General features: G+C 48.5%; 1 protein-coding gene and 1 non-coding gene across 9 annotated transcripts in view; both read left to right on the plus strand.

Moving 5' to 3' along the window:
• The window catches only part of NAV1 (neuron navigator 1), a 280412-nt gene that overhangs the window by 171235 nt on the left and 87110 nt on the right, over positions 1-22067 (plus strand). For all 8 annotated transcript variants that reach the window (XM_015447945.4, XM_015447949.4, XM_065531951.2 and 5 more), the window contains 2 exons: positions 921-1023; positions 6482-6847. In XM_015447945.4, the coding sequence (XP_015303431.1) occupies positions 921-1023; positions 6482-6847 (469 nt within the window). The remainder of the gene's footprint in view (positions 1-920; positions 1024-6481; positions 6848-22067) is intronic.
• LOC123570852 (U6 spliceosomal RNA) lies at positions 21062-21168 on the plus strand. The gene has a single exon (XR_006695068.2). It is a non-coding gene; the product is annotated as a U6 spliceosomal RNA (small nuclear RNA).

A 22067-nucleotide genomic window follows, 5' to 3' on the forward strand; every position in this document is an offset into this window, starting at 1 on the left:
TCAAGCACCTCTCAGTCATTTGGATGTTATTTTCACTCTGTTTGCTGTTGTAGATTCTCATCTGTCCAGGCTAATATCTGGACAGCAGGGTTGAATAAAATGGCTCTTGGTCATCTGGGATTCTGAGGATTGGGTCACACCCGTGCATCCTCCTCACTCGGGATTGCACCACTTGTGTGAGGACTGCCCAGAGCTCAGTTCAAGCTCCAGAAAATGACTGCTCATCCCTCCTACCTCCCACCAGCCACCTGGCCTTTAGGAGGCTATATCTGAACTAACTTCCCGGGACCCCATAGAGCAACCCCAGATATTACCAGTCCATGCCTGGGCTTAGGTGTGCCGAAGCCAGCTTGTACTGGTTCCCCAGAGCCGATTGTTAGCACCTCTTCCTAACACTGTGGTCAGTGACATCAGATTGGTGGACTGAAAGTGGCCATGATAGGAGGCTTTATACCATGGACATTGGCAAACACTATACATCAGTGTCCCCTTTCTCTGAGAGTCAGTTGTTAAACATTTACCAGCACGACCCTGGAGAGGCGGTTTCAGGCAGATGTTCTAGCTTATCTCAACCATGAGAAATCTTGCTCGAGACCTCTGCTGTGAGAAGCAGGGCCTCCCCAAAACAAAGCCAGAGGCAGAGGCAGTTACCTGGGGGCTCTGAAAGCAGTGCACAGACACAGAAACCCATGCCTGTACCCCCTGCCAGGGTCTGGGGTTCAGAGGGCTCAAGGGCACATGCCCAGGGCCTTTGAGAGGGCCCATTCTGTTGGTCGTCTTTGGGAAAGGGAGGAGGGAGGTGACTATCATGGCCCAGGGACTAGCCTCCTGGGGACACTGTCAATCTCCACTTCCTGACCCCCAGGATCCCGGCACTAAGTCCTCTTCACTCACCCAGCTCTTCCTTCTCTCCCTCCCAGACCCAGAGTCCCAGAGAAAGAGGACAGTGCAGAATGTCCTGGATCTCCGACAAAACCTGGAAGAGACCATGTCCAGCCTGCGGGGGTCCCAGGTGACTCACAGGTAAGCTCGAGCTGCGGAGACGGTCATGCCCTCTGCCTTCCTGGCTCTCCACCTCATTCTAGAGGGCAGGGCCCCCGGGTCCCTCCACACCTCTGTCAGGTCAGCCAGGTGGCCTGATGCGTGGAGCCACTGCGGAAGGAGGAGGAAATCCATTTATCTCAACAAGAGAAGCTTGGCTTTGTCTTCCATCTGCTTGTGCCTGAGCTTTTCATTTCATTTCAGCAAATCAGCTTGAAAATCACTAGTCTAGGAGCCAGGAAGTGGGAGCCATTACACAGCTCAATGTGTGATCTCTGATAGTCAATCTCCTTCCTTAGACCTCTGTCTCCTCAATCTGTCAAGAGAAGGTGTACTACATGCTGTCTTCCTGTTCCTGAGTCTCCATCAAACTAGGGTTCTAGAATCAGTTCCCTTCTCAACACCTGGATCTTTTCACTCTTGTGTCAATTAGGTGGCCCCTGGCCTCTTCTACCAGCCACTGAGGGAGGCTTGAGTGCTCAACGGGGCCCACACAGTGTCACCCAGCTCCTTGCCCTGTTAGGTGTGTCCCCCTAGCCCACTGCCTGCAGAGACCTCATAGCCTCCAGCTGCATGGGGCACTAGCCCTCCCACGGCACCTCTCTCTGGAGCAAAGTCCTGGCCACAGGCTCTGCTGTGACTCAGAATTTCCCTTGCTGGCTCCTTGGACTGCCCAGATGAGCTCATGCTGTCAGCTCCAAGTGGGGCAGAGGGCTGGGCTAAGCTCTGGGGACAGAGGGAGGGAGAACAGACCACCAGATTGGGAAATCATGGGGGGTGTGGGGCAGGAAGGCTGTGTGAGGGCTAGGAAGCCTCCCCAGTTAGACTGGAAGTAGACTCCTCTCCAACTCCTGGGGCCGGAAAATTGAGAGCAAAGTTGGGACACAGGGGCAGTGGTAAAGGACTTTTTTAACCCAGGGTGTGGCCATTTGGGATTCTGAGGATGGGAGCCCACCCATGGACATACTTACTTACCACCAATGACAAAGAACTCATTACTTTCCTTTTTTTATTTTTAACATGGGCTTTTTATTTTATTATTATTTTTAAAGATAGAGTCTTACTCTGTCGCCCACTGCCTCAGCCTCCCAAGTAGCTGGGATTACAGCTGTGTGCCATCAAGCCCAGCTAATTTTTGTATTTTTCATAGAGATCGGGTTTCACCATGTTGGCCAGGCCAGTCTCGAACTCCTGGCCTCAAGTGGTCCACCTACCTTGGCCTCCCAACGTGCTGGGATTACAGGTGTGAGCCACCACGCCCGGCCAACTCACTGCCTTTCAGTCACCCCAGTGCATTGTGGGATTGCAGTGACTCTGATGTGGAACTGCATTTAGTCTTCAGTAGCTTCCAGCCATTGGCTCTAGTTCTTCCTGCTTAGAAGACTCTTCTCCTTCTCCTTCCTTGTACTACTCCTCCCCCTATCCCCAGCCCATGCCCTCATCTTGGACACTCAGCCCTTTACTCCCAGACATCTCGAATATTTTCAATGATAAGATAAATCAAAATTCTCTGGGGATTACCTCTGCTCAGGCCAGCAGATCCCTGACTACTGAAAGGGAGGTGACCAAGGAAGTCCTGGAAAAAGGTGGATAGTGGGGGCTCCAGGACCCCCTTACATCTGTCCCCTGCTGCCATCCCTCATAGCCCTAAGCCCCCAGCAGGAACCCAAGTGAAACAGGGGTCTGGCAGAGCTTGGCTTATCAGTTTAGGACCCAGCGGATGAAATCTTGGACATCTGCCTTTCCCCATCCAAGGAAATTGTTGGAACATCTCTCAGCACCAAGTCACCCACCAGCCTCATGCCAAAGAAGCCAGAAAGTGCTTAGTTGCTGAGAGGGTCACACCCCAAATGACTCACTCACAGGAGTGGGACAGAAGTAGCAGCTCCAGCCTCCTGGTGCCACTGACTCAGAGCAGCCAGCCCCCAGCCCCTCCGTTAAGCCGGACAGCTTGATCCTCGGCAGGCGCTATTTGTTTTCTGCTTCTAGTGGGAAAGGGGAGGCTTAAATCAAGCCTTTTGCATAATGCTGACTGGTTTAGGGGGAGAGTGTAAGGCCTCTGGCTTCTGCCTCCCTTTATAGGAAAGGAACCAAGAGCCCCGGAGCTGGTTTTTCTGTTTACTGTGGACCTAGAGCCACTTCCTCTCTTAGACTTTGGTTTATATTATTCGTGTTCCACACTGATGGCCAAAACAATGATTCCCTGACTTTTTATGGCTCTTTTTTTTTTTTTTTTTTTTTTGAGACAGAGTCTCTGTCTCCCAGGCTGGCGTGCCTTGGCATGATCTCAGCTCACTGCAACCTCTGTCTCCCAGGTTCAAACGATTCTTCTGCCTCAGCCTCCCAAGTAGCTAGGACTACAGGCACGTGCCACCACGCCTGGCTAATTTTTGTATTTTTAGTAGAGACGGGGTTTCACCATGTTGGCCAGGCTGGTCTCGAATTCCTGACCTCAGGTGATCCACCTGCCTCAGCCTCCCAAAGTACTGGAATTACAGGCATGAGCCACCGCGCCCGACCGGCTCTTTTACTTTTTAAAGTGCTTTCTATCAATGAGCCCTTCCCTTAGCCCTGGAAGTAGGCAGGATATATACATACTCCCTGGGTTAGAGAATGAGGCTGGGGGCAGGGAGGCACCTGCCAGAGTCACACTGGCTGATGAGGGTGGGTTCTGTACTCAGCATGCTCAGAACCCATGCCAGCTGTGTGCCAGGCGCAGCACTGGGCACTGGCTCCCCAGAACACACACAAGCTTTATCCTTGGAGCTTATAGTCTAGTGTGTGCTTCCTGCAAGGCTGTTTTCACCCAGGAACTCCCAGGATAACTAGATTCCATTCCTCTTCAGAAGCCTTTACTGCTGTGCTGCTTCCTCTATTTCTACTGGTTCATTTCCCCCAGCAAGGAAAGTCTGGGTCAGACTGTGACTGGAGAGGAAGTGCAACTGTGTCCTCCCCAGAGAGAGGCAAGCCTGAAGGGTGGGTGCAGGCTGGAATTCAAGAACTGAGGATCTGAGCTAGAATCCTCCTCACCAGCTTAGGTCTAGAGATGTCTAGAGATGTGTTTAGGGGAATTGAAAAAAAAAAAAAGAGAGAGCTGTGGAATAGGGGAAGAGGACTTTTAGTACAAAGAACTAAACAGGGGCAGGCCAGGAATAGAATTGAGGAACACAAATGCTGAGTGCAGCCCTCACTCCCACACCAGTGTATAACCGTGGTGTAGGCTAACTACCCAAACCAGCTCCCCTGGAGACCTCCGCCACCCTCTCAGTATGGTTAGCATCATCCTCTTCCTCCCATGTCTCATCCCGTGGTCAAGGTCAGCTTGCTTTTATCAAGCACTTACTGCATAGGGCCCTGGCCTGAGTTTTCTGATGAGAACTTCCTTGCTTTTTATTTACACATCCATCGTGGGTTTGCTCCTCTTTGATTCATTCTTCAGCACCAGCTGCAGGCCAGGCGCCATGCAAAGTGCTGAAATACAGTCGTGAGTGAGCAAGGCAGGCAAAGTCACACCATCACCACAGTCTCTGGCTTTGGGGAATGTCCATTTCTGTCCAAGGAGATGTGATGTCTAGATCCACGGTAATTAGAAGCCGAAACAAGACACTGGACAAGGCAGAGCTGCAGAACACAAAGGGGTTCCTAAAGGGCTGCCAGAAGCAAGGGGCAGTGGCTCACGCCAGTAACCCTAGCACTGTGGGAGGCCAAGGTAGGAGGATTGCTTGAGTTCAGGAGTTCGAGACCAGCCTGGACAACATGGCAAAATTCCATCTCTATAAAAAATACAAAAATTAGCAGGATGTGCTCATGTGTGCCTGTCATCCCTGCTACTTTGGGACTGAGGCAGGAGGCTCACTTGAGCTCAGGAGGTCAAGGCTGCAGTGAGCCGTGTTTGTACCACTACACTCCAGCCTAGGCAACAGAGTGAGACCCTGTCAAAAATAAATAAATAAGTAAAAAGAGTTGGCAGGGCCGGGAGGGGAGCGGCTGGGCATGGACCCGGTCAGGAAGCCCTCCAGAGGTTCAGAAGCAGCCGCCACTGATTGCCCTGCCCGGCCAGAGCCTCCGCCATCTTGCCCACAGGACTACTGCCAGGACCCCAGCACACTCAGTTTCAAGAGCGTTTGGATCCCTCAAGTGCTGCTGATCAGAAAATAAGACCATATTTTTTCAGGTCCAATAGAGACAATTTTGGAAATTTTTCTTTTTTTCAAGAAACTTGATAGAAATCAGAATGGAAAAATCAATGTCCCACTCCCATTCCAGCCCCCAAAGTGGCTAAGCAATGGATGTGTTCACAGACCAATGATCGCTTGGGTTCAGACAACTCATGTCCAGCCACAGATTGCCTCAGTTGCCCCAGCTTTCTTGGCCACCAAACCCCGTTTCACTTACTTAGTCCTGTCTGGCTTAAGTTAGGACAAGTTATGGAGACCCTGCCTAAGGCTGATTTAGGCTGACCCCACTGCTAGGCTAGGTGGAATTATGGGGCTCAGCCTGAACCCAAGTGCAAGACACCCCTTCAGATTCCAGTTGTATTTCCTCTCTGCAGCCCCCCGGCTCCTCTCTCCTTCCTTAGGCCCCCAGGCTCCCCTAGTCTCAGGCCATCCAGCACTAACCTGGGCATTGCTCCACTGGCCTGGTCTAGCAGGGCCTGAGGCTTGAGACTCTGGACATTCGGCTTCACCCACATGTCGGGTTCCCTGTGTCCTCTCCTTTGTCCAGTTAAGGCTGCCCTATTCTCTGGGGAGGCTCTACTTCCCCTGCTGCCCTAGGCCTGTGGCTTGGACCAGTCTTACTGGGGACCTGCCATACAGCCAAGATTCCCAAAACTTTTCCTATCCTCTGCACTCTACTTCAGCTTTCCTATATCTGATGTTTGGGAATCAGCTAGCCCTCAGCTAATTAATAGAAAAGAGATGATGGACACATCCTTAACAAAATGATCAAGGCCTTCTAAGCTCAAGTGACCAGTCTCTCCCACTTGCCCCTAGATCTGTTGCCCCCTTCCATATACCAGGCACTGTGTTCCATCTGTACATATGTGATCCTTACAACTCTGTAAGGTAGCTCTTATGCCGTTATCCTCATTGTACAGATGGGGAAACTGAAGCTTCAGTTAATTACTTTCCTTGAGCTCACTTACTAACAAATAGCAAAAAAGAATTCAAACCCAGGTCATATTATACAATCTAGGCTCTTAACAGTATACAGGATTGCTTCCCTAGCCACTTAAGATCATTTCCTTTGTCAAACAGATAACTTATTACAAAGGTAACACACAATCAGAGGCCTCATGGAGGAGGTGGAGCTTGGGCAGGTGGGGAGGAGGTGAGAGGGCCTGTAGGTGGAGGGGAGGCATTGCTGGGGTGCGTGTGAGGGGACAGAGCACACAGCGGCCGTGCCAAGGACTAAGTAGTGCCTTCTGCTCTCTGCCCAGCTCCCTGGAGACGACCTGCTATGACAGCGATGACGCCAACCCACGCAGCGTGTCCAGCCTCTCCAACCGCTCGTCCCCTCTCTCATGGCGCTACGGCCAGTCCAGTCCGCGGCTGCAGGCTGGTGACGCACCTTCTGTGGGTGGGAGCTGCCGCTCCGAGGGGACGCCCGCCTGGTACATGCACGGGGAGCGGGCCCACTACTCCCACACCATGCCCATGCGCAGCCCCAGCAAGCTCAGCCACATCTCCCGCCTGGAGCTGGTCGAGTCCCTGGACTCAGATGAGGTGGACCTCAAGTCCGGCTACATGAGCGACAGTGACCTCATGGGCAAGACCATGACGGAAGACGACGACATCACTACCGGGTAAGCGCAGGGCCTTCTTGGATGGCGCGGGGAGGATGGTGGAAAGACCACTGGGATGGGATGCCTTAAAAGTGGAGTGGAACCCAAAACAGGGGTTTTGGTTTGCTGTGCTGCGACGAAAGCACACAAAAGTGTGATGTGTACACTTTGTTATTGCCTCTGAAATTCGATGTGGTTTATTCTAGACTTGGGTGTGGTGTGGGCAGGGCCTACATCCGAGGAGCTGATTGGTCAATGAAGGCGCCTCCCTCTCATTGGTCTCTGTGGCTGTCATTCTGTCATCCTCCTCCCTGGCTCTTTGCCCTCAAGAAACTGGCTCAAAGAGCCTTGGAAAAGCGTTTTATTCCCAGCTCTTATGCGAACTCTGTGTAGACCCTGGACAACTATATCTGCTTTCCCATTTGCAAAAAAAAAAAAAAAAAAAAGTATATTAACATCATATCTATCTACCTAAGAAGAGAAAATGAGAGCATGTAGGTGAAATCGCTAGTCAAACAGAGAGTAGCAGCAGTAGCTCCACTTCCTTTGCCAGGAGTTCCTAACTCCTCAGTTCCCTATCCGACCCCTGTGGTCCTCAGTCTCTGCTCCTTGGGTTTCTTCCTCTGCAAACCTTCTACCAATCATGCAACTTCCTAATCCCTACCCAGCATGTCAAACCCTTCTTTCCTGCCCTTTGCCCTGCAAGGACCCTCATCTTCTTTCTTTTTCTGCCTTAATTGACAGAGTTGTGCCTGTGCCTTCCAACCTTGGAAGAGTTGGCCAGGACCTCAAGCCCCTAGCACTTCATTCTTGCTGTCCTCTCCTAGTCTGGGAGGATAGAAGAGAGGATAGGAAGAATGAAGTGCTGGGGGCTTAGGGGGATCCTGGCCCACTCTTCCAAGCCTGGAGACCGGAGAGAGGCAGTGGTTCTGGAAGCTTCTCTGGAGTACCTCTCAGCTGACTGCCTTCCACTCTCCCTTCTTGGTTTGCTGGTACCCTCCTCCGCCAAGGGGCCATACAAGTAGCAGCAGTACCTCTTCCCTTCCTTCTCAGGGACTTAATATCTTACTGCCAGGGCCTGCCTCTCCCCAGTAAAAATCTCAGACTTCAAGGGAGTGGAAAGTAGCCTCTCCTCGGAAAAGACAAGAGCCAAGCTCCAGGCCATCCACTGTTCCCCACCCCCATCTCCACCCTTGCGGAGAAACTTGGAGGGATCTGGTTAGGGCCTGTCCAGCTGATGAGGCTGCTCTGGAGCAAAACAACTGACGCATGAATGGAGTTGTTTACTGCCTGCTAAATCCCAGGGGCCAGCCCAACCTCACGCTCATGCTCAGATCCGCCAGCCTGGAGCTGAGACCAGAGAAAAGCCATGCAGTGCACAGGTCCTGAGCTCCTTCTGTGGTCAGAGGCCTGTGCTGGACAGGAAGGAGAGCCAAAGTGTGTGAGGAGCTGCTCCACACAGCCTCTGCCCTAGGAAGCTGCCAGGCACTGCCTGAGGAAGTGTCAGGTTGCTACCCTCCTCTGAGAATCCCAGGAAGGTGCAGAGGGTGGCACAAGCCCTGTGGGGCTGAGTCTTTAGAAAGTCCCCCATGTGTTAGAAGGACCATAGCCCCAGACCCTAGGGAGCTTCCAGACAGGTGAAGTGACAGGACCCCTGCCCAGCACAGCTCCCAGACTGATGGAGGTGACGGGACCCCTGCCCAGTACAGCTCCCAAACTGATGGAAACGAAACCCCTCTGAGAGCCCTTCACCCCACCAACCCACCTGATGGCCATGGCAGAAAATACCCCAAGTGTTGGAAGGTACAGGACTCCTGCTTGGAGACATCCCAGTCTGAGGAAGGTGGCAGGACTTCCGGCTCTTAACTAGCTGTATGAGCTTGAGCAAACTAGTTAACCTCCCCAGGCATTCTTTCATTTGTCTATCTGTCAAATGCAGGTAATAGTAGAACTTATTTCAGGGCTATGATGAGGATTCAATGGGTTAATATATGTAAAGTACTTAGAATAATTTCTGGCTTATTGTAAATGCTCACTAAATGATAGCTATTATTTTTGCTGCTATTATTATTTTTGTTATTAGAGTGCCAGACTGATGGAGAGACACGATTCTTACCATCAGCTTTGTGTAGTCTGACCAGAGTCCTACTCACTCAGAATCAGCAGTGAAGACAGATCTAGTAGCAACTGGTCAGTCCCAGGGCATAGATAATAGGGTGTGGGGGCATGGAATGCAGGGGGAAAGGGTAGGAAAGACCCTCTTTATCCCCCCTCTAACATCCTTGTTTTATCCTCTTTCCTCTGGACAGTATGTGTGCTCCCGAATCCATTTTTTTTAAATTAGAGTTCACCGAGACTAGCATGGATAAGAACTTGCCTTCCCTGCACAGCCCCCAGCTATAGGCCCAGGGAAGCCTGGAGTTTGCATGGGGAACGCAGAATCAATTGTCATGACAATATCCATAAAGCAGACCTCACTGTATGCTGTGATGCTAGTTTACAAGATCATTTCACATGCATTTTTTATGGTCAACCTTCAGTTAGCAGTAACCCTTAACACGAGTTTGTTAACTTCCCTGCCAGGACTGTAAACATGGCCATCTGAGAAGTCAGAGTTGAAGGGAATCAACTTATAATCCCAGTAATTTAATGTAAACAGTCACTCCTCAATTATATGTTTTCATGGTTAAGTGGTGTTGTCCTTTTAATTAGTAACAAGGCAACCTGGATTCCAGCGACTCTTTAAGTGAACGTGCAAACCTGAGCTGTCTTTGCTCAGCCTCCTGTTGGTCTTCTCATCCCCACTGTGGTTTCCATCTAGATGTTATAATTTAGAAAATGTCCTATTTCTTAAAAAACTGTTTCTCTAGTCATAAAAGGGATAGGACTATTCCCTGTAGGGATAGTTTCAGCGCTTCCCTCCTCAGCCATGCTGCGACACCCCTTCCCACCCGTCAGGCCTGCTGCAATTTACTTTTCTATCTCCCAAGAGCTCCCAGCACTGGGCCAGCAGAATAACTGATCTCTCCCCACTGGGTGACATAATCGGCTTCAAGCTATCCGAGCGAGCCATAAAAGATGACAGTAATTCTGGCGCTTTCTCCACACTCTGTTTATCTGTGGGGGGATCATCCATTTAAGGGTTCTTCCCAAGCCCCTGTTCAGTCTCAAGTCAGCTCTCCCTACTCCCTCCAGTGACCAGGCCCCTTTCAGGGTCATTAGTCAGCAAATCAAAGAAGGCAAATTCTTCCAACTGAAGTCAGCAAACTAGAAGGAAGAAAGTGACTCTGATGCTGCTGCCAGAATAATCATACATGTTTTTTAAAAAAGGATTTATTTTTTAAAATCATGGTAATATACATATAACATAAAATTTACCATTTTATGTTAACTATTGTAAAGTACACAGTTCAGTGGCATGCAGTACATTCACACTGCTGTGTAACCATCATCACGTCCATCTGCAGAACTCTGTCTTCTCCCCAAAGAGAAACTCTGTACCCATTAAACAGTAGCTTCCCTTTCCTCCTCCCTTCAGCTCCTGGCAGCCACCATTCTACTTTTTCTCTCTATGAATTTGACTACTCCAGGTAACCCATATAAGTGGAATCGTGCAGTCTTTGTTGTTGTTGTTGTTGTTTAATGACCGGCTTATTCACTTAGCATAATGTCATCAGGGAGCATTTATGTTGTAGCATTAGAATTTCATTCTTTTTTCAGGTTGAACTCTATTCTATTGTATGTATACACCACGCTTTGTTCACCCATTCATCTGTTCATGGGTTGTTACCACCTTTCGGCTATTGTGAAGAATGTTGCTCTGAACATTGGTGTCCAAATATTATTCAAGTCCCTGCTTTCAGTTCTTTTTGGGTATATACCTGGAAATGGAATTGCTGGATCATATGGTAATTCTATGTGTTTGGTTTCTTCGTTCGTTTGTTTTTTGTTTTTTTTTTGAGGAACCACCATACCATTTTCCACAATGGCTGCACCATTTGACATTTCTACCAGCAATGAATGAGGGTTCTAATTTCTCCACATTCTCCCCAACATTTACTATTTTCTGTTTTGTTTGTTTTTTATAATAGCCATCCTGGCCAGGCGCGGTGACTCACACCTGTAATCCCAGCATTTTGGGAGGCTGAGGCAGGCATATCACTTGAGGCCAGGAGTTGGAGACCAGCCCGGCCAACATGGTGAAACTCCATCTCTACCAAAACTACAAAAACTAGCTGGCGTGGTGTTGTGTGCCTGTAATACCAGCTATTCGGGAGGCTGAGGCAGGAGAGTTGCCTTAATCCAGGAGGCGGATGTTGCAGTGAGTCAAGATCACACCACTGCACTCCAGCCTGGGTGACACTCTGACTCAAAAAAAAAAAAAAGAAAAAACCCATCCTGATGGAGGTGAAGTGGTTATCTCATTGTGATTTTGATTTCTCTAGTGATTAGTAATATGGAACATCTTTATGTACTCGTTAGCTATTTGTATATCTTCTTCAGAGAGATATCTATTCAAGTCGTTTGCCCATTTTTAAATTGTATTGTTTATTTTCTTTTTGAGTGTTAAGAGTTCTTTATATATGCTAGATATGAACCTTGTATCAGATATATGATTTGGAGATTTTTTTTTCATCCTGTGGGTTGGGTTTCCTTTTCATTCTGTAGAAGTATCTTTTGATGCACAAAAGCTTTTTATTTTGATGAAATTCAGTTTATCTATTTTTTCTTGTGTTGGCTGTGCTTTGGGTGTCATATCTAAGAAATCATTGCAAAATCTAATGCCACGCAGCTTTTCCCCTATGTTTTCTTCTAAGAGTTTTATAGCTGATGGGGTTTCCTTAGAAATACAAATTCTAAACCTCAGACTTACCAATGCAGAACCTCTGCTACCCAGAAAGCCACATTTTTCTAAAGCTTCTCAGTAATTTTAGACTAGCCCATCTTCCTATCTAGTACAATAATCTTATCTACAGTATCCTTGACAGACAGTCTTTCATCCTTGGCTTGCATAGGCACAGTGATGGGAAGCTTATTCCATATCATATAGAATTAAGTTATAAGAAAGTCTCTAAATATTCAGCTGAAATCTGCTTCACTGTAACGTCTACCTATTGATTCAAATTCTGTCATCTGGGAAAAATAGAATAAGGGTGTAAGTCTTCATCCAAGTATTTCAACATGTTCTTAATATAGCTCAAATATTCTCTAGACCAAAAAGAAAAAGAAAATGTCGCTAGCTTTTTTCAGTACTTTCTTAAATGACCCAGTTTTTCAAACCTTTCATTGTCCTGATCACCCTCCTCTGGAAGCTCTCAAGACGTCAATGATCCTCTTAAAATTTGGCACCTAGACTGATCACCCGCTTGACACTAGAAGTAGTCTTGCCAGGGTAATATCCAAATCATGACACTGCAGACAACTTCGAGTTGGCTGCTGACTGTCCTAGATGACAGCTCGGGCCATTTTTACCACTTGGAAATACAAAAGGAATTTGTTTTTCTAAAAATAGGAAGGTCTGGAATTTAATCTAAATAAGAAGATAACTTTCACAGCCATCTGTCCTTCCATCCCTGGCATCCATTGGTGTGGGAGGGGAATAGAGGATGGGTACCCATACAGAGGTGGATGCAGGCACTGAGTATGGGAGCAACACGTGCCTGGTGGGAGGAGGTCAGAGGGCCCTCCATCTGCTCCTTACCTTAACGTGGGTTTCCCTCTCAATGTGTCCATTTTTGTGTATGTGAATGGGTGAGCTGTGTCTGAGCTGGGTGGTAGTAATGGATGGGGAGTTGCAGACCAACGCAGCAACACTACTGCCAAGTCCCACAACTCCAGAGGGTGCCCTTCACGTTACATAGAGGTGTGAGGTCCACAGCCCCGGCAGGACTGCTGTCCTGCAACCTGTGCCAAGGGCCACAGGGCATTAAACAGAGTCAGCAGGCTCCATCTTGAGTGAGCGGTAAGCGTGTGTCCGAACAGAAGGATTCCTTGGCGACTTCTGCCACACCCTGGCTCCCTCATCAGGTTGCTTCCTGCCCTCCGCGTGTGGCTGGATGTTCCAGTCTTCTTTTCTCTTCAGCACCCCTTCCTCCACTCCCCAGCCTGTCCTCTTGAACTGTGCTTGGGGGCTCAGAACAGATGGGATTCGTTTCCTCCTTGGCTCTGAAGTGTCCTGACGTTGAAAAATGTCAAATAAAATAAACTGTAGGCCCCTGCCTTCTCCCAGGCTGGCTCTGTGCTCCCAGAATCAGCGAGCTCAAGCCTTAAAGAGACACTTCCAGCCTTACCGTCAGCGCCCCAGCCTCTGCAGCTACCCTCCTGAGAAGGAGCTGCATTCACTGCCCTCCCACGGGGCTCACGTCTGACTCTCAGACCCCAAGATACCCAGCCCAGCCACCCTCATTGATAAGAATTCTCTTGCAATGAGCACTGGGTTTATGCGGTTTGTACAAAGAGAAGAGACCCCTTTTGAATTTGAATGGACGAGGAGGCGAGTTGTCCCACTTCTTATTTCTTCTTCTGCCTTTGCCTTGTCTGTTTCCTGATAGGTCTTTAGGAATCCCGCCTAGCAGGACAGCTGGGCCAGGCCTAGTTTTTGCTCATGGAACCCAAGGATAGAAGCAGAGAACAGTAGGGGGCCATCCTCGGGAGGACCCAACATTCAAGTTCAGGAAGGAAACTCAGTTTTTCTCCTGAAAGGACTTCAAATCTAAAAGGGAGGTAGGCAGCCTGGGCAACAAAATGAGACCCCGGGCATGGCAGCACGTGCCTATGGATAGTCTCAACTACTTGGGAGGCTGAGACAAGAGGATGACTTGAGCCCAGGAGTTGAGGGCTACAGTGAGCTTTGATTGTGCCACTGCACCCCAGTCCAGGTGACAGAGCAAGACTCTGTCTCTCAAAAAATATATAATAATAAGTGGGCTAGGCTCAGTGGTTTATATCTGTAATCCCAGCACTGTGGGTGAGAGGATCGCTTGAGACTAGCCTGGGCAACATAGCAAGACACTGTCTCTACAAAAAAAAATTAAAACTTAGCTAGGCATGGTGGCGCATGCCTATGGTCCCTCCCAGCTACTCAGGAGGTTGAGGAGGGAGGATCCCTTGAGCCCAGGAGTTGAGGCTGCAGTGAGCTATGATCACACCACTGCACACCAGCCTGGGCAACAAAGACCCTGTCTCTAGAAAGTTAAATTTTAAAAATTAACATAAAATAGAAAGGTGGGATACTTACTGGGTCCATAGTAAAGGAAGCAGTATGTAGTTGAAGTAGACGATGGCTGTTGCTTCATTGAAGATAATATCTAACAATTAGAATGCTGACTCCAGATTCATACACACAGCCTTGGCTGATGTTTCTCTGTGGTGTAGGGGAAGAAGCACTGGGCTAATTCTGAGATCTGGAGTTCAATCCTAAGCACACCTCTAACTTGCTGTGGCACTGAGCAAGTCACCTGTCCTCTCTGATCTTAGTTTGTTCATTTGTAAAAAAGGTAATCACTTTTGCCTTAAGAGGATCAAATGGAAAAGAATAGTAAGAGTGCTTTGAAAAGTATAAAGAGCTGTCAGTTTGAAATCTATTATTCTGGTTGGGCGCAGTGGCTCATGCCTGTAATCCCAGTACTTTGGGAGGCCGAGGTGGGTGGATCACCTGAGGTCAGGAGTTTGAGACCAGCTTGACCAACAAAAACATGATGCAACCCCATCTCTACTAAAAATACAAAATTAGCTAGCATGGTGGCATGCACCTACTTGGGAGGCTGAAGCAGGAGAATCGCTTGAACCCGGGAGGCAGAGGTTGTAGAGAGCCAAGATCACGCTATTGCACTCTAGCCTGAGCAACAAGAGCAAAACTCCATCTCAAAAAATAAAATAAAATAAAACAGAAATCTATTATTCTGATCTCAACATAGTGGTCTGTTCATTTAGCTGATGGCTTCAGTCTTAATTAGGGGTTGCTAGAGTATCAAAATAAGGTTTCTTAAACTTGGAAGATGAGGACATTAAATTTGGGCTTTGACTTACATTTCAAGGAATGCTTCGCAACACAGTCTTGATAGTCTTTTAATCCTGTAGCGTGCAGTTAAATAAACAGACTTTTGAGAACAGGCTTATCAACACAGGCATACCACAGATGGGCAGAGCCATAGCATGGTTTAGAGTGAAGACTCACAGCTAGGCTGCCTGTGTTTGTATCCTCTTTTCCTTCCTAGCTCTGTGAGTTTGGATGAGTTTTTCACCTCCCTCTGCTTGTTTCCTCAGCTGAAAACTGTGGAGAGAAGTGGTGCCTACTCTGTAAGATTGATGTGAGGATTAAATTAGTTACTGCTCTTACATTAGATATCATAAATGCTTAACAAATGCTGGCTCTCCAATAGCCATTTGATGATAGACATTAGCAAGCTGCTGGACCTAAGTTGTCACAGACACATTCTAGATGGTAATACATTCTTTGACAAAGAATGTATTAACCTTCATGCTTGAAAATGGTCTTTCTGATCCTCACAGGAAGAATGACATAATAAGTTGTTTGCCAAGAAAGATGGATTTGTCCTGACCCATTTTTACCTGTTCACACAATGTTCTCGTGCAGCAAATGGTGCCCATCTGTGGTTTGGGGTCTGGGCTGAGAACAGCATGTGCTTGTTGTGCAAATAGCTAAACTCACTGCACACAGAATCACACAAGTAGCCACGACCTCTTTCCCATCATGACTTGGCTAATTGGGCTGTCAGTCCCTCACTCAAACATGTTTCTTGCATATGAACAATGTCTTGGGCCGGGTCCCCAGAAGCTGACCTTGAGACAAGGATTTGGGTGTGAGTGGTTTATTTGGCAGGTGCCCGGAAAGTGCTGATAGGAGTGGGAAAGTGAGTCAGGGAAGAGAAGGAAGTCACTACAGGCTATGTTCATGTGCAGGTTACTGCTGTGGGCAACTGGGGCTTACGGATTTCTAGGAGATGACATCGAATACACCTCAGTGTTGCCCCACCAGAAGGTCAAGGAAGCATGGGTATTTATATGTCAGCTCCCATTCATTATTGACTCCCATTCATTATTAAGAGTGTGAGTCTTCACTCTAAACCATGCTATGGCTCTGCCCATCTGTGGTATGCCTGTGTTGATAAGCCTGTTCTCAAAAGTCTGTTTATTTAACTGCACGCTACAGGATTAAAAGACTATCAAGACTGTGTTGCGAAGCATTCCTTGAAATGTAAGTCAAAGCCCAAATTTAATGTCCTCATCTTCCAAGTTTAAGAAACCTTATTTTGATACTCTAGCAACCCCTAATTAAGACTGAAGCCATCAGCTAAATGAACAGACCACTATGTTGAGATCAGAATAATGAATGAGATCATTATGGAGAGCAAGCAGCTCCTAGAGGGCATTGGGTCTGTGTTTCAAGCCTGTTGCACAAAGGCTGAGAGGAATCCCTGAGTCTGAGTCACAGGTACCTGCAGTTGTGCTCAGACAGCACATACGGGAAAAGTGACTGCAGAGGAGCATAGGTGGGACAAAAACACCACCAGTTATAAAGAGGAAAGATGTCAAGGAAAGACAAGAGGAAGGTGTGGAGTTAGATTCCTGGGTCAGATGTGAACTGGCTCTCAAAACACTCCTTTTTTTTTTTTTTTTTTGAGACAGGATCTCACTCTGTTGCACAGGCTAGAGTTCAGTGGTGTAATCACGGCTCATGGCAGCCTCTACCTCCTAGGCTCACATGATCCTCCCACCTCAGCCTCCTGAGTAGCTGGGACTACAGGCACACATCACCACACCTGGCTAATATTTACAATTTTCTTTAGAAATCCAGGCATAGTGGCTCATGCCCATAATCCCAGCACTTTGGGAGGCTGAGGCAGGTGGATCACCTGAAGTCAGGAGACCAGCCTGGCCAACACGATGAAACCCCGTCTGTACTAAAAATACAAAAAATTAGCCTGGTGTGGTGGCAGGCGCCTGTAATCCCAGCTCCTTGGGAGGCTGAGGTAGGAGAATCGCTTGTACCCAGAATGTGGAGGTTGCAGTGAGCCAAGATCACGCCATTGCACTCCAGCCTGGGCAAGAAGAGCAAAACTCCATCTCAAACAAACAAAGAAACAAAAAACTGTAGAGACAGGGTCTCACTATGTTGCCCAGGCTGGTCTCAAACTTCTGGGCTCAAGCAATCCCCAATCCTCCCTGGACCTCCCAAAGTGCTAAGACTGCAGGGGTAAGCCACTGTGCCCAGCCTCCTTAATTCTTAAAATAGTGGGCAGCACCCCTCAGTCTACGCAGCATTAATCTGGATAACAGTGTCTGTTCAAACCCAACAGGGTTAGTGAAAAGTTGGAGTAAGCCAGGTACTCAAGAGGGGCTGCTGGATATATTCTGGTTGCCATGGCAACTAATGCTAGCTCAGGAGTGGTCCTCCCTCTAGTGTGTCCTAGTAACCTACAATTGAGTTGCTGGAGTTTTCACCTAGTGTGATGACATGCAATTTGGTTGACAGTCAGGATGTGTAAGGGTCGAGGAAGCTGTTGAGATGATCTTGGCTCTTCCCCCACCAGCTCTGCCCACGTGTCTACCTGTCCACTGTCTCCCTTCTTTAATTGTCAGCCTTCTCCTTATGTTCTGTGGTAAGCCAGCTGAGCTTGTGTGGTACCTGAAAATTCCATGTAGTCTGATATTACAGAAAGAACACAAGTTTGGAAGTATGACAGGCCTGGTGTTCAGATCCCAGCTCTGAGTCTCTGGGAAAGCTGTTTATCTATTTTAAGCGAGAATATGAATATGACAATAGGATTGTTTTTAGCATGTAGTGAAATATAATGTATGTAATACACTTGGTGGCCGGGCACAGTGGCTCACGCCTGTAATCCGAACACTTTGGGAGGCCAAGGCAGATCCCTTGAGGTCAGGAGTTCGAGACCAGCCTGGCCAACATGGTGAAACCCCGTCTCTACTAAAAACACAAAAATTAGCTGAGCATGGTGGTGGGCTCCTGTAGTCCCAGCTACTCGGGAGGCTGAGGCACGAGAATTGCTTGAACCTGGGAGGTGGATGTTGCAGTGAGCTGAGATCAGACTCCATCTGAAAAAATAACACTTGGCATGCAGCAGGTGTCAGTAAATGTTACATCCATCCCTTCCCTTGGTTGCTCCTAGAAAACCGAAGCTACAAAGGCCATCATCTATGGCCAGCTATTCCACCTGGGTGGTGATGTCCAGTTGCCCACCCATCTTTGCCAAATCCCCTCCCTCCAGGGAGCCTTTCCTGATTCATCCCACTGGACTCTGGGTTGTCCTGGCACTTGTGTGCATAATGCGTACTGCAGTAATTTGCACTTTTATGATTCTAGCATGCATGGTTTGCACACACTAATATGGCATTATTTTATTTAATGTGAATTCGATATTCTCCCCCCATCCCCCACCCAATTTACAAGTGAAGAAATTGGAACTTGGATTAACTGGCTTGGGAGGATCACATAACTCAAACTGGCCCCACCAGAGCAGAACCCAGGCCTCTCCCCCCGGCATTCTGCGCATGTTCCAGTACACCTGCTGCCTCACCATGTGCTCCTTGAAGCCTTTCCCTCTGTGTGCAGCCCTGGTGTCCCTGAAGCCTGTGAGCATGTCAGGGGCAGGGATCACAGGCCTTCCACTGGAGTAGGAGCTTCCCAAGGACAGAGACTCTGTCTTCTCTCCCTCTGTGTCCCCTCAACACCTAGCAGTGTAGGTTCTCAGGCCATGCTGTCGACTGACCAATGAATCACTGTTAGAGACCCCCTCCTGGAATGCCCTTACATGACCTCTCCATCTTCCAGGATAGAGTCTTGCTTTGGGGAGCCACAAAGTACCCACAGTCAGGAACTCTGGTCCAAGGGCAGAAGGAGCAACCCAAGCCTCTGTGAATACAAGTCCTTGTTTGCCTCTAGCTCAAAGGCTGAGCTGTCCCAGGATGTTCACGAGGGGCCAGCTCTGGCCTCTGGGCTATCAGATGTCTCTGGCCAGGCAGTAAAAGGCCATTCACTGCAGCTGAAGAAAAGCCAGCAGGCCAGGCAGAGGGAACTACCTACTGAAGTATAAAGGTTTAGGGGTCCAAAGATGCTGAAGGACTGAATGGTTGTTATCTATATATCGGTGTGACAGTGGAACAAGCACAGGAAGAGGCATAAAAGTATAGATTTGCAAAGCAGGCCAGAGGAAAGAGTCAGACCCATAGAGACCGAAAGCACATAGCTACACTGGAGGCAGATCAACACTCACTGAATATGCAGGGCAGGATCACGGAGAGACAAGGTGGGAGAGGCTGACACGGGGGCATGTGCAGTAGAAAAACAGAGTCAGCGGGTTCGTGATGTGCACGCCAAGCAGTGGAAATGAGAGACAGACAGATACTGTGTGAGACCCATCCGAACATGTGTGTGAGAGGTGGCTGGATACAAAGAGGCTGTGTGTGCACAAGATCAACTGTTTGAGGACACAGGCCCGCCGATGTGCAGGGGGTGTGTGGCAACCAGACAGGCACAGAGAGTGTCTGAGAAGTGGAGGGGCCCATCCAGAGCAAGATGAGTGACCTTGTGCTCAGCCTGGCGGGGGTGGGGTGTGACCCAGAGCAGGGCGAGTGTATTCTCACCAGCCTACACCCCTTCTCCTTTGGCCAGCTCCTACTTAAAGGGGTCTGTGTCATGCCTTTTCTCTTTCTTGTTGAGACTTCTCCAGCTTGGGAGACAGGAATAAATCTCTGACCTAGACCCTGCCCTCTTTGACTGCTCACCCTCTTCCAGCCCCTCTCCTCAGCCTCAATCTCTCATTCTTCCCCTACTTTGATGTCTGGCTTCTGTCTTGGCCCCTGTGGGTTTGATGACAAAGGGCAGTTCAGGAATGACACTATCTACACATACATGGCCATATGGACAATTTCAGGTGGTGGGACTTCCAGCAGTTGGGGTTCCCAGGACTGCTGACATTCTGTTGAGTGTTATTAGAAGATCAGGGACAGAGCTTATCATCTGGCTGTCACTGCCCCTTTCCAAGCCACAATGAGCCTCCACAGAGGGGCCCTGGGGGATAGCCAGCTGCCCTGTGCCCATTCTGGAGTGAACTTTCCTCTGATGTTCCCTGTTTTCTGGATTTAGCCAGGAAAAGGAGCTCCCTGTGTGAGGTTCCAACTAAAAGATACCACCCTTCGCCAGCTCTGATCAGATACTCCTGAAGTTTGGAAGGCAACAGCTATGCAATATCTCTCTTTCTGTCTCTTTTTTTTTCTGAGACAAGCATCACTCTGTCACCCAGGCTGGAGTGCAGTGGCACAATCATGGTTCACTGCAGCCTTGACTTCTTGGGCCCAAGCAATCCTCCCACTTCAGCCTCCCAAGTAGCTGGGACTACAAGCAAGTGCCACTGTGCTACTTTTAATCCGTGCTAAGTTTAAAATGTAGTACAGGCTAATTCTTAAATTTTAAAATACCCACTAATTTTTGTTTTTTGTTTTGTTTTGTTTTGTTTTTGTAGAGGCAGGGTTTTACCATACTGCCCAGCCTGGTCTCAAACTCCTGGGCTCAAGCTATCCACCCACTTTGGCCTCCCCAACTGCTGGAATTACAGGCATGAGCCACCACTGCTGGCTTATACAATCTCTTTTATCTCCACAGGTCCTTGTGGTTAGTTTCCTGCTCTTGGGAGGCACAGTAGCAAAGTAGATGGAACATTCAAGCCCAACTGGCCTGGATATAATTTTCGGTTTGCTACTCACTACCTATGTGCATTACTTAGCCTCTTTGTGCTTCGGTGTTATTATCTGACAGAAATGCCCACCTTGTGATATTTGCTTATACATTCGATAAACACTTGTAGACCACATAATATATACCAGACACTGCAGATGTGGTAGGAGAAAAAATAGGCATTACTCTTAAACTCGTGTATGAAAAGAAATGGCCGGGTGTGGTGGGTCACACCTGTAATCCCAGCACTTTGGGAGGCTGAGGCGGGTGGATCACCTGAGGTCAGGAGTTCAAAACCAGCCTGGCCAACATGGCAAAACCCTTTCTCTACTAAAAATACAAAAATTAGCCGGGCGTGGTGGCATGTGCCCATAATCCCAGCTACTCAGGAGGCTGAGGCATGAGTATCACTTAAACCCAGGAGGCAGAGGTTGCAGTGAGCCGATATCACACCACTGTTCTCCAGCCTGGGCAACAGAGCGAGACTCTGTCTCAAAAAACAAAACAAAAAAGAAATGGCAGTGCTCGCTTTGGCAGCACATATACTAAAATTGGAATAATGCAGAGAAGATTAGCATGTCCCCTGTGCAAGGATGACACCCAAATTTGTGAAAACTTCTGTATTTAAAAAAAATTATTAAATTAAAGAAAGAGAGAAAAAGAAATGGCAAACAAGCCAACAAATAAACATGCAATAAATTAGGTGGTGCTGTGTGTCATAAGGACAAATAAAGCAGGGTAAGGGGCAGAGAGTGATAGGGTAGTGGGTATTTGAGAGTGGGTAGTCAGGGAAGGCTTCTTTGATAAACTATGCAGATAACTGGGGAGAGAGCTGTCCAGGCAGACAGAAGAGTCTGTGCAAAGGCCCAGAGGCAGGAATCAGCATAAGTTCAAGGAACTGCAATGTGGCTGAAGGAGCGTTAGCAAGGGGGCAAGTGGCCAGAATGAGGTCCCAGGTAGCCAGAGGCCATGTGTGCCATGCTGAGGACTTTAGCTTTTCTTCCAAGAGCGAGGAAGCCACTGGAGGATTTCAGGGCGAGGGATGATGTGATCCAACATGTTTTGCAAAGGGTCTGTCTGGCTGCTCTGAGGAGAGCAGACCACAGGGACACCAGGGGAACCAGGAAGCGTGGAAAGCAGACTGCTGCAGTTAGCTAGGTGAGAGCAGATGGTGGCTCACACCAGGGATAGAAGTGGAGGTGGCGAGATGGCTTTGAGGATTAAAGAAGATAACATTGGCCAGGTGTGATGGCTCACACCTGTCATCCTAGCCCTTTGGGAGGCTTAGGCGGGAGGATTGCTTGAGCCCAGGAGTTCGAGACCAACCTGGGCAACACAGCGAGACCCTTTCTCTGCAAAAAGTTTTAAAGCTGGCTGGTTGTGTTGGCTTGCACCTGTGGTCCCAGCAACTCTGGAGGCTGAGGTGGGAGGATCGCTTGAGCCATTGGAGATTGAGGCTGGAGTGAGCCGTGTTCATGCCACTGCACTCCAGCCTGGGTGACAGAGCAAGACCCTGTCTCAAAAAAA

This window comes from Macaca fascicularis, chromosome 1 (genome assembly GCF_037993035.2).
Source record: "Macaca fascicularis isolate 582-1 chromosome 1, T2T-MFA8v1.1".
In the NCBI taxonomy this organism is placed as follows: domain Eukaryota; kingdom Metazoa; phylum Chordata; class Mammalia; order Primates; family Cercopithecidae; genus Macaca; species Macaca fascicularis.